Here is a 13179-nt window from a genome sequence, read left to right as displayed (position 1 = left end):
CCAAATGTTAAACGTTAAAAATACCAACCAATTCATTCTGGCAGTGGAGGATTTCTGCTCGCCTTGACTTGTAGGAACTGAACGAAAGTTTTGTCCCTATAGCCACTAATCAGCCCAGCCACTGAGATAAAATCCCAGGAGAAACTGTACAATGTGAAAGCCACACCACTTAATGTCAATATGGCACTTTTAGAAAAGAAATTAGTCACTGCACATGTTCCCCTTTCCAGTGATCAGAGATTAAACTGTTCTTTAATGGTGAAGCAGGAAATGATTGAAGGAATTGATTGGAGGTGGCCACAAAGAAAGATGTAGATGTTCTTCCATTTCATAGAATGTGTTTTCTATAGGAATCACTTTACTGCTCCTTTGTCTTTATGGGACTGAAGATAACCCTTTTATTCTGAAGCCCATTCAAAAATATTAGCAGAGGAATTGACAGAGGAAAATTATGCAGTTCATGCTCAAAAGATCTAGATATTAACTAGAGTCTTGATGGTGAATAATATAATACATAATAATATTTTTGTACTATTAATATTCTCTCTCCCTCCCTCCCTCTCTCTCTTCCCGCCCCCCCAAATCAATTTTTACTCCTGGTGATTGCCTGGACTATTCTCTGGAGTTTTCTTGGTAAGATTTTTTTCAGAAGCCATTTCCTGCTTTCTAGGGCTGAAAGTGAGTGTCTGATCTCAAGTCACCCAACTGGCTTTGTGCATAAGAAAGAAATAGAACTCACAATCTCCTGATTTCTAGCCTGATGCCTTAATGACTACAAGAAACTGGCTCTCAAACCAACATAATTAACTTGAAGATTTCTGTTCCTGAACTATTACTCTTTCCAGATGTTGGCAACCCATATAGTATGGCCATATTCCTATTGGTGACATTCAGATTTTATATGTCTTCAGTTACATCATCTGCACTTGCAGCTTTAGTAAGTTTAAACATTTTCACATCATTGTTTAGTGCTTCATCATTTTTCTTCTTATCATTTATAGCATCAGTTTCAATTCCAAATTTCTCAAATACTCATTCCAGAATTCCTTCACTTCATGTGAAAAAATCTTAACACCTTTATTTTTTATCACTCTATTGGAGATTATTTTTAAAAAAATTTCCAAAATAATTTTTATTTCCTTCCAAATTACTCTGCATTTTGTCTACTTATTTTAATCTTAACTATTTTTCATTCTTGACCACATTCTTAGAAGCTATATTTTTTCTTTCTCTACAGATTACATAATATTTCTCTCATCGTCATTCTTTGCAATAGATTTTCTTATACGCCTCTTTCACTTCATTATTCCACTGTTATCATAGTTCCTATTCATGTATGGGACACTTCCTTCTTTGGATGCAAGACAAGAACTAACGGAAAATAGATTTGTTTTCTGTTCTCTGTTTGAAAGCCACCTGAAAAAAAAGTGGAAAGCTATTAGGAGTTTTGGTTGTTTGTTTCATAGTAATCTAATAACAGTCTGATAACTGGTTTTTAGTTTGGCTGTCATGTGTGTAAAGAAGATATTTATATGCTACTTGGATTTTATTCTTTCACTATCCTAATTTAATTTCCTTTGCTCCCTAGTTAAAGGGCTTTGCCTATTATATCTGTGAATTATTATTTTTCAGACCTTTTGTAATCAGGTAGTTTAGTAATTTGTAGAATAGTTCACTCTGTTGGTACGTGGGCTCTTAATTTAGCTAAATTAAATTATTCAATAAACATGCTTTTGTGTTTTGAGCACAAGTGAGGGAAGGAATGGTTTGCAGTTTTTAACTTGTTTTATATCCAGTATAGTCTACTGTATAGATTTTGGAAGGTTATTTTTTTAAAAGATTACATTACATGTAAGATTACATTACATAAACTTCCTTTTTAATCAGAGCACCCTTCATAATCAAGCAGTTGCATAATTGCATACTCACACTTGGTAGAACCAGCTTTTGTTTGAAATGGGAAGGTCTAAATATTTCTAGATTTCATTCATGGAATCAGTGCATTGCAATTTGCAATGAATTATTCAATGCAAATTCACAGTGGGTCCATTCTCTTTCTCATCCCAGAGGTACATAAATGAAGGACAGAAATATTACTGAATATATTTTAGAAGAATTTCCTTTTGTTTAGTCCAGCTGTTATTTTCCATGGGTAAAACTATTTGCTTTCTATATGCATCAGCTTCTCCTATTTGGATTTTGGGTGATGGAACTTGAAGAAACTTAAAGAAACAAGAAAACAAAAATAGAATGGATATTTCTTTCTGCTGCAGCTAAGATTGTCCATGTTTCTTAAATTATAATTTTATTAAGCTTATCAAAGTATAAAGCATAACTGAAAATGAAAATAGTGGGAAAATGAAGGGGACAGAAAAAAGGAATGGAAAAACTGTAGGGGAAAAAGAAAAGCATTGACTTTTGACTCTTTTTAATGCAGTAGAATAACATAATAAAATTACAGTCCCATTTTTATTTTATTTTAATGTACCTAATACATATGAGTCAAAAGTCTCTATGTTTCTTCTATAATGTGTTTTACAGAATTATGCTGGTTCTGATTAGGAACTACTAGCCTAACTAGGTTATAAATGAGTCATTGGACTCATTTATGATAATACAAGGGGCTTGTTCAGTGAAAAAAAACCTTTAAAGAGGTGCTTGGAAACTTTAAAACAAAATTCCAACCTGGTTACTCCCAACAGCCATACTAGCTGATAATTCTGGAAGCAATATTAATCTATCTAAAAAGCACCAGGCTGCTTAATTGTGCTCAGGCAATAAACAACTGTTTTTTTTTAAGGTAGGAATGATTTAAACTGGCAAGGCCAGTTAAAGTCATATTAACTGAATTCTGCTGTAGTTGGCACTTCTGAGTCATCCTCAAGGGCATGTGAGATATTACAGTAATCTAATGGAAGGGTTACCAGAGCATAGATCATTGTTGCCAGATTAAAGAAGCAAACCCACTAAAATATCAAAGTGAGTAAATTTAATAATACTAGAAAAATATATGAGTTGAAATAAGCGGAGGAATGGTTAAAAATGATACTGCTGTTGATTATTATTATTATGGTTGCCTGCTTTATCAAGAAGATACAGATTATGTTTTCTGGAAATAAACCATAGATCTTTCAAAGTGGCATGTAATAATAGTGATGTAGACAAATTCTGCTAAGCATAATAGTTTCAGGGAATCTATCTTGTTGACAATGTCCTCCTTTAGTAAGTTGAGGAAGCCAAAGATGTTCAGCTATTCCTGACCTGATAGAAACAAAGAATAAATTGGTGAATGGTAGGAGTGGAGGGTTGTAGAAAAGCTACCATATCATGCTGGAGTTTTTGAATGTAAAGAATGTAAAGAAAACTAGAACTTAGTATCTATTATCTGGGACTTTCAACCAATCAGAATAGACCTTGGAGGTCCTCTAGTCCCTGCTCAAGCTGGAGACCTTATACCATTTCAGGTAGGTGGTTATCCAATCTTTTCTTAAAAGCCTCCATAGATGAAGCACCTGCAACTTCTGAAGGCAAGCTGTTCCATTGGTTAATTGTTCTCATTGTTAGGAAGTTGCTCCTTAATTCCAAGTTGTGTCTCTCCTTGATTAGTTTCCATCCATTGTTTCTTGTCTTGCCTTCTGGTGCTTTGGGGGAAAAAATGATCCATTCTTCTCTGTGGCAGCCCCTCAAATATTGGAATATTGCTATCATGTCACCCCAGTCCTTCTTTTCTAGACTGGCCATACCCAAATCCTACAACTGTTCTTCATATGTTTTTGTCTCCAGGCCCTTAATCATCTTAGTTGCTCTTTTTTGCACTTTTTTCAAAGTCTCAATAAGAAAGTAGACTTCAATAATCTCAGAGCAATGATAGGATTTCATAGCAGAAAAAGTTAATGCAAAAAAGAGTTGAAGGTGGATGGAAGTAACAAGAAATAAAGAACCACTAAACTGGAATAGTGAGAAAATATAGAAAGACGCCATTGGAATCTGCTTTTTTGTAAAATTCTTTTGTACCCTCTGGTGAATGAGCTATAGTGGAATATATCTTATATAGTATAATGAGCTAATAGCTACTGGCTTATAGAACTTTTCACTTCAGCCTAGTTCTAATAAATCTTTTTTAAAAATTATCCTGTTATCCATATATACAGTACATGGCATTAATCCTTCATTATTTGTATATGGCTTATTAAAAATGTTTGTGGTAATCAGAATTGTACCAAGTAAGGAAAAGGAGTGGAAAGTTGTGTACAGAGAGCTTTCACTTAGTTGCTTCTGCTATTTAACAAGATGGACTGAGTTCCGAGATTTGCAAACTTGTTTACCAAGATGCTGATAGCAATGTATGCCTAATTTCAATCTTAATTGGCAAACCTTTTAAAGACTGAAATACTATAGAGTGAATTATTTCTTCCACGAATAATGGCAAGCCCAAATTAATTTTGTTGAACTGGTTTGATCAGTCTAATTAATGCTGCTTCCCTTTCTTACTACTACATGTTTATATCCTGCAGAGTGCATGAGTAAGTTGTCCACAATTTGAATTTGTAAGTAGTTGGACGTAGTAGTTGCATAGTATGGAAGCTATGCAAGTATACCTGCCTGTTTTGTCCTATGAGACAGTTTTCTAATTTTTGTTGGTCTGGGCCTTGTGTTAGAGGTCTCAATATTGCCTCCCCTTAAGGGTGAGATGGGGTGTTTTATGTATAGCTTTAGATGTTATATTAGTTACTGAGCAGTAGGAGGCACTACATGACTGATTTCCTGTTTATTGAACTCTTCAGGCTTAAAAAACAGAACATCTGCTGTAATGTACAAGGTACTTACTCCTAAAGAGTCCCAACAAGATGTGTAGTCTCTTATATTGGTTAATACCTAATGTAATTTATTTGAAATCCTGTTATGTGAAGGCTTTAAAGAGAATGGCTTCAAGAATGATAATGTGGAAAGGAAGGGAGAAACAGCTTAATTAAATAAGAACAACAGCCGGAGAGCCCTTAGTTAGAGAAAATATGGGTGACAAATGTTTATATTTTATATTATAGCATATTTGGTGCTTTTGATGTAGTAAAAGCTTTGCAAAGCTCCTGTAGCTGCCTCTGAAGCTGTTCCTAGTTGTGTCTGCACAGAAAACACATACATAGATAGTTTGCTTTGTAAGGAGCTTCAGGAACAGTTCCAAAGACACGCCTGACTGAATGACTCAGCGAAGGGTATTGTTCATATTCCTGAGCATTGCATAATACTTACTTCTCATGCTTTGCCCTGCCCTAGCATGCTGCTTTGGCAAAGTTCATTCTAAAAGTTGTCAAGGACCTGAAAAAAGAACCACTAGCCAAAGCATTCCCAATCTACTGTGCTCTATGTAGGTTAGATTTCAAGTTTTTCTCTTCTCAGCACCAGGCATATCTGTGGCAAAAACATTCCACATTAAGGGGAAACTTAAGGGTATAATTTTTTAAAAAAGTAAAGCTGCTGCTTGCAACAATGTGATTGATGTTCTTTTTTATTTGTGTTGCATGTAAAAACTTTTAAAGACAGGCAGAGCCTTGATTTTATTATATTTTCTTATCTAGAAATTGCAAGCATTTACATTTTAACATTCATATTAAATTTTCATGTTGGAAAAAGAAATACAAAAAGTCTTCTCTTACTGGAGTTTGTGTCACATCTTATATTTGTCTCACATCTTATATTTTCCTAGTTTCCATAGAAATTACATTTTATTATGTCCTTATCATTTAAACATGCCATAAACAAACAGTTCTTTTAATTCTTTTAATCTGTTTTAGTTCTAATTAGGTTTTTGTTAACTTGAAAACTGGTTTTGCTGACATTTTATTTTTTAAAAAATAAGCTGTAAATGAATGGCCTTAAAAACTCAACTGTAAACTTAGGTATTTAATAATTGGACAGTCCATTGGTTCTTAAATTACTGTGCTTATATCTTGAAAGTTGCTTCTCTTTTGTTTGAGTAGGTGAAGAAACAGATAAACTTTATCCTTTAAGTTGGTTTTGGTTAATTGCAGTTTGATAAATAAGCCACAATTGGCAGAGTTCACACATAACACTGTTGAAACTATAATAATTTGAAAACATCAATATATGGAAGTGGGATCGCTGCATTACAATATCTTTTCCTTGGGGTACTTCCACAATTTAGAAGCTATTGCAGGGATTGGAAATAGTGATTGAAGTAAGATAGGGTAGGGGACTACAAAGACCATATTAATTCTCTGTTTCACCTCAAGGTATTAAAATATCATTATCTTCAACATGTCCTCTTTTTTCTTCTCACCATCCCAGGTTCTTCTAGTCTCTCTGGTAAAGAAAATAGAAAATAGTCGTGGGATTTTCTTGAAATTGTGTTTCACTGGGCTGTTCAGATAGACACAGTGAAAGAAACTAACATCCAGGAACAGTCAATTGGAGAGTAGTATCTGTTCTTTGCTATTAGCATCACTCACTTTGAGGAAAGCACACAGCAGAACCAGGAAGGGGTAAGAATGGATTCGCACAGTTCACTAAATCATAAACCATAGCTTATACACCATAATGACTATTCACCTGACATACTAAACCAAAACTAAACAAACCACATTATAAGTTTAATATTTTTATTAAATTAGTCAGAATCTTTGTAGTGGGCCCAATTATTCTACAGGAGTACAATCTGCTTTTTTCCCCATTTTGAAGCTATTGAGATTACAGTTCCCAGAATTCCTAGCTGGTGTGGCTGACACACCTGGAGTACACCAGGTAGGAAAAGTTCTACTAGAATAGATCTGTCAAACTGGTGGCCTGCAGGCTGGATACATCATGTTCAGGTGACACCCACTCCAGCTCCTCAAAGGCAAAAAACATCATGATATGTCATGATATGTCAATATACATCACATGACACAATCACCCCTGTGCTAGAACCTCAGCAATTTTAGGATGCTAAACTCCAGAGGTAAAAAGTGATGTACAGCTTCTTAAAGAAAATATTGTTCAATCAGATTTAGCTGAGCTGTGAGTTGGTACTACTAGCCAGTATCAATTGAGCTTTCAGCTCATTAAAATAAATGTCAGAAATTAGATGCTATCAGTAGTCTTTATGGCTGATAATTGGCTTAGTTAATAGCCTGTGAGTAAAAGCAATGATATTTGAGAGTTCATTAATTCATAATGAGTGCATGAAATTTGACAGTGGCTCAGTGGCAGATAACGGTCTTTTTAAACCTAATAATTACCTTTCATACTCAAGGTGCTTTTGTAACCAATAACTTTTGCTGGTAACAAGTTATTTCATGCTTAGTATTTATTGTTCCAAGCTGAGAACAAGGCTATTTTTGACTTTTAAGAACAGTTAACAATCATTACTTCAGTAATAGTGTACCTCAAGGAATACTGTTTTAAACTATTTTAGTTGCATGTCATACATTTATTAATACAATTAACTTACATGATAGGAGCTGAAGCATTCCTGATACAACTTTCAGCAGTCTAAAGCAAAGCTAACTATTTTCTTCTTAATTATATGAGAAAGGTAAGTTAAATTACTATTAGTCAAAACATCTTTTTAGTATATGCATGGATAGGGTCTTGTGACTAAGAAGAAAGCTAACATTTTAAAAATAATTGGAGAAAGGAAAGACCTGAAAAGTAATTCTTACTGTCAGATATTCATTCATATATTTGAAATTAGGGTTGTATATTTGAAAAGGTGGCCCATAAAATGTAATTTAAAATATATAAACTGTTTAGTACTATCAATAACAAGATAGCAGTACCTGTAACAGAGACAAGACTATAAGAATCTTATAGTCAAGACAAGAATCTTTAAAAAGAAATTAATCAGGCCTCATTTATGTTATAGATGGTGTGCTATGTTTCATAGCCACAAAGCATATCCTATAGGATCACTACATTACTTTACTATTCCTGCTTGTTTCAAAATAACAGATTATGAGATTGCAGTATCATTCATTGGCATTATGCCACTCCATTATTTTAAAGTGTCCCTGAATCAATCACTGTATCTTCGTAAGGTTGGTAGAATTCTTTCATATTTGCCACTTGCATCTGGATCCCAGCAGCATTCGGATCTGGGGTGCTCTGAGGACTGTGGCTCAAGATGGTAGTTTTACGGCTGCAGACGCTGCCATTGGACAGCTGCCGCCTGAGATTGGACCGGAGATTGCCGCAGCAGGAGAAAAAGTGGAGGACACCATAAAAGAGATGCCCACTGAAAAACATGTAAATCCAGGGATTAGAGCAGCTGCTAAGGCTGGCCAGCAACATGGTGATGGTAAAAGTCACATCGCTTGACTCTGGAGCAAAGAGAGAAGTAAAGTGAGGCCTTTTCTTTTTCAGATCTGTATCAACCATAATAAGAACAGTGGCGTGGACGTCTAGGTATAATGATCAGATGTACCTATATGGTACCTCACTGTATGTATATCCTGGATACAGTTATTGCATCTTGGCACATAGAGTAAAAATTCAACAGTATTAATGATCATATAATCAACATGTAAACACAAACATTTTTTAAAAGAAAACATGAAAATGAACCTCATCAGTATGGAACCCCCATTACGTATCTGATATTAATACAGTTGAGAAAGTCCAGAAATATTTCACAAGAGTTCTCCACTACTCTAATTGTTGCAAAATACCTTATGCCACCAGACTTGAAATCTAGACCTAGAAAATCTAGAACTACATCGTCTTGGATCCAATCTAAGTATAGTATATAAAATCATACACTGCAATGTCCTACCTATCAATGAATACATCAGCTTCAACCATAACAGCACAAGAGCAAACAATAGATACAAGCTCAAGGTTAACCGCACTAAACTTGATTGCAGGAAATGCGACTTCAGCAATACTCTGCCTGATTCTGTGGTTTCTTTCCCAAACCCCAAAAACTTTAACGTTAGACTATCTCCTATTGACCTCACCCCTTTTCTAAGAGGTCTGTAGGGGGCGTGCATAAGCACACCAACGTGTCTACCGTCCCTGTCCCATTGTTTCTTTTTATTTTTCTTATTTGTATCCATTTCATGTATTCATACCTATGTTTATACTTATACCTGTTATCTTATAATCGCTGGACAAAATAAATAAAATAAATTAAAATAAAAACCTGCTCCCAAAGCATGGCATCCTCTCCCTCCAGAACTGTGTTTAACTCTTCCCCTTCTGTTTTTAGGAAGGGAGCCAAGTATTTTCTCTTTTAGCCAAGCACTTTCAAGTTGAATTACTTTATAATTATGATTTTTATTTTTTTTAAATTACAATTAACTGTCTTAAATGTCCAAAGTACAGAAAAGGTGAATAATAACAGTGTACAAAATACACTGCCATACCAATGCTGATTAAATTTCACACTTATTACTTCTGACCATCTGGTTTTTCTTTGGCAAGCTATAAATTGTCTTAGTATTTCTAACATTGAACATAGAGGTTAGAATTCCCCCAATAATCTGTATTCTTAAAGGATGTCTATTTATTCTTTCTTTCTAGGCTATCAGAGTTTTCTGCATGTGCCTGTTGCCATCTAGTGATCAACTGGATTTTTGCATGGCAAATTATACTGATGCAATCTAGATTATACAGAGAAAATGCTGCTAGATGTCAGCAAAGAGATTGTTGTTGTTTAAATTGTTTGCAGATGTCTAAGAGTTATCTCTCTGCCTCACAGAAACAAGGGTTTGTTCTCTTAATGTCTAAATAATGTTATTTAGTTAAAACTCAGTATGGAGAGGCATTATCAGACATATTCAGTCTGATATGCAGTCTGAACATGCAGCAGTTTTACACATATTTTTTTAAATATCTATAAAATAATTTATATAAATAAATAAGACCTTCTCCATGTAATGGATTATGTAAAGGTGGTTAACAACTATCATTCTGGACACTAAACTCTGTATAAAAAACAATGCTTTTTTCCACTGCAACCTGTCAATTTATATGCAGTCACAATCCACCAGGAGTGTCCAGAAACTAGGACTAAACTAGTTTTTGATGCCTGCAATATTTTCATCGACGCTCCCTGATCTGCAGAATCCAATTATAGCAGTGTTTTTCAAACTTGGCAACTCTGAGATATGTGGACAACACCCAAAATTTCCCAAACCAGCATGCCACAAATCTTAAAGTTGCATGTTTGAAAAATACTGAATTACATGAATTCAAAAAATTATATAATTTGAACTGAACAGAAAGACAAAGCTGAATAGGATATTGGATAGAAGAGGCACACAGATCTCCCTTAATGGTCCATTGTCCTTCCTATGCACATTGGGAAGGACAGTGAAAACAGGGCTGTTTTAGATGTGTCATATATGCATAGGACAAAAGTTAATCTATATCTTAGAGGCATGTGCAGCAATAGCATGGATTGACTTGAATCTTGATATGTACATAAACAGAGCAAGTGTGTTTCACATTTGCATTTAGAATATAATGCTTACTTGGTGCCTTGTTTGTATGTTTAGAAAAGGATTAGTATTCAAGCCTTTGAAGATCTAAACCTAGCACTATAAGCATTAGTATAATTATTCTTTAGCTCCCACAGTTTGCAACTTGTTATTTTGAGTTTTAATTTAAAATCTTTAGCTAATGATTATGGTTTTTTAAAGTGTTTATTACTTCTAATTATACATTCCAATATTTTTTAATTTAAAAAATAAGTATGTGATGAAGAATTATGGATAACATAACTAGTTTGAGTGCAGTTCTATAAAGAACTTAAGGAAAATTTAATACTGGACATATAGCCATTTGAAGTTACAACAGCACTGAAAAAAGTAACTTACAACTAGTCCTCACACTTATGACCACTGTAGTATTCCCCATAGTCACATGGTCGAAATTTGGACATTTGGCAACCAGCATATATTTATGATGGGTGCAGCATCCTATCTGGCTTCTGATAAGTAAAGTCAATGGGGGAAGCTTAACAATCAATTGGTTCAATTAACTGCAATGATTCACTTAACCAACATGGCAAAAAGGTATATGCAATCAGGCATGCCTCGCTTAACACCTGCCTTGTTTAGAAATGGATTCTGATCTAAATGTGGTTGTAAGTTGGGGACTACCTGTATGTACAATCGTAGACACATAATTACACATATTTGTAATAGATAGATGTTATCAACTAAGTTACAAAAACACTTTTTTCTCTAGCCTGTAATTATTTCAAAGGCATAATTTAGGCACGGGTATATTTTGTAATAATATTAAAATATGTAAGTTTTTTAGAAAGAATATCCTCAAAGGAGCAAAATTAACTTACCTGCAATTTTCTTTCAGTTCTAAGTAATTTCAGTCTGCCATCATATGTAGAGCAGTGCAAACATTACAATACATATTACTGATAAACATACAATAGGTGGATAAAGTTTTTATAATGGCAAGTGGGATAGAGCATCATTGCATGTATTGTATTTTTTTAAAAAAATATGTCCTAATTTCTTTTTCTGCTTAGATAGAATTGAAATAAAAACCATAGTTGTTCCCTCTGAAATCCTGACTGAAATCCTGTAATTGCACTGGCTGTGAACCCCCTCTATGAATCTGGCAGCAGACTGAACTTCTCAAACTGGTACCCCATCCCTCCAATTAAAAATTACTCACCATCATTGGGTGCATTCTTATCCCACACTGTCCACATCTGTACACTGAAGAAAGGTGCCCAACAAGCAACATAGGCCATCACTATGACAAAAGTCATCTTTACTGTGCGGATCTTGGCACGAGATATGGTACGCACACTGCTAACCCGAGACCCAGAATGGTACCCTTCTGCTCCATTCTGATCAGTGGCTATGTATGAGATAGCATCTGCTGCAGAGAGACCACATCTTTGAGTCTTTCCTCTAAGATTCTTGCAGATCTTATGACAGATCAGGCCATAACAAACAGAGAGGATAACCACTGGCAGTACAAAGACGCACAAAGTCATCCATGTAATATACACCTTGGCTCCCCAAGGGTATTTGAACTCTGCCCAGCAATCCAGCAGACCAGAACCTTGGCGGACTTCCCTTACTGAGAAGATGAAGAGCTGAGGTATGCTAAGCAAGCAACTTAGTAGCCAAGTGACTCCAACCATTAGATATGCCTGGCAGGTTGGCTGCCGTAGAGTACGCAGTGGGTAGCACACAGCCATGTAGCGATCCAGTGTCATGGCAATAAGCATGTATGTGGAGGCAAACATGCTTAGCACCTGCAGGTACTTGACAACCTTGCAGAGTGGATCAGGACCCTGGAAACGATAGGTCATTTCCCAAATCATCTGGGGAAATACCTGGAAGAGGGCCACCCCAAGGTCTGTCAGTCCCAGGTGAAGAATGAAAAGGTGCACCCGGCTCATCTTCTTCCGAAGGCGATACATGGCCAGAAGGATACCCAGGTTTCCCACCACAGTCACCACCAAGATAGCAGCCAGAATACCAATCTCAACCTTAGCAAGTTCTTCATCTCGGGTGTGGAGGATAGAGTTGTTGAGGTCCCCACTCAGTGGCTTGATGTCTTCCAGCAGAGAGCCCTCCAATAAGTTCCTAAAATATGTGGTATTCCTCTCCATTGATTAAGGTTCTTAGATGTTTGATGATTTTTCAGAAATGTGTCAGTACATGCTTTAGGCAGCTGAAAAGCTATTTTTCTCTCTCTTATAGTAATAGAGCATTTTGAGCTAAACTGCACAGATCTGATTAACTTCCCAATCTTGGATCTGCTCCATTTTTTCTTTTTTACTGACCATGCTGTTAATATTTGGCTCCGTTATTTATTAAGATTTAATTAGCAATACAATTATTTCTAACAGCATATTCATGGTTCTAGAAAATCTACAGATCTCCTCCAAATATTCAGACTATACAAAATGGCTTGATTAATTTTCATTTTTCACTTCTGCACTCATCCTTTAAGATAAGCTTCTTCTTGAAATAATACTGTTTCTCCTCTCTCACTTTCTTTACTTCTTCCTTAATTCCGTACTGACACCTCACTTCTCCATTTCTCAGTGCAAAATTCTTTTTGTCTAATCAGCCTTGTTATTATTAACTCTTTATAGAAATAACTATTTAAAATGCAAAGAATAATCCTAGTATAAATTGACCTAAAATAAGTATCGGAATATAAATGCAGAATCGAAGAAGGTGGGTATCTTTTTGG

At 35.3% G+C, this 13179-nt stretch overlaps 1 protein-coding gene across 1 annotated transcript; it reads right to left on the bottom strand.

Annotated features, from left to right (window-relative positions):
* Nucleotides 1-7995: 7995 nt before the first annotated feature.
* Nucleotides 7996-12589, bottom strand: AVPR1B (arginine vasopressin receptor 1B). The gene is made up of 2 exons (XM_026715625.2): nucleotides 11638-12589; nucleotides 7996-8315 (listed from the first exon to the last, which is right to left on the bottom strand). The coding sequence occupies exons 1-2, from the start codon at nucleotides 12587-12589 to the stop codon at nucleotides 7996-7998; spliced, it is 1272 nt and encodes a 423-aa protein (XP_026571410.2).
* Nucleotides 12590-13179: the final 590 nt, after the last annotated feature.

This window comes from Pseudonaja textilis, chromosome 3, assembly GCF_049901715.1.
Source record: "Pseudonaja textilis isolate UNSWEBS1 chromosome 3, rPseTex1.2, whole genome shotgun sequence".
Classification (NCBI taxonomy): domain Eukaryota; kingdom Metazoa; phylum Chordata; class Lepidosauria; order Squamata; family Elapidae; genus Pseudonaja; species Pseudonaja textilis.
This window is presented reverse-complemented; position numbering and strand designations above follow the sequence as displayed.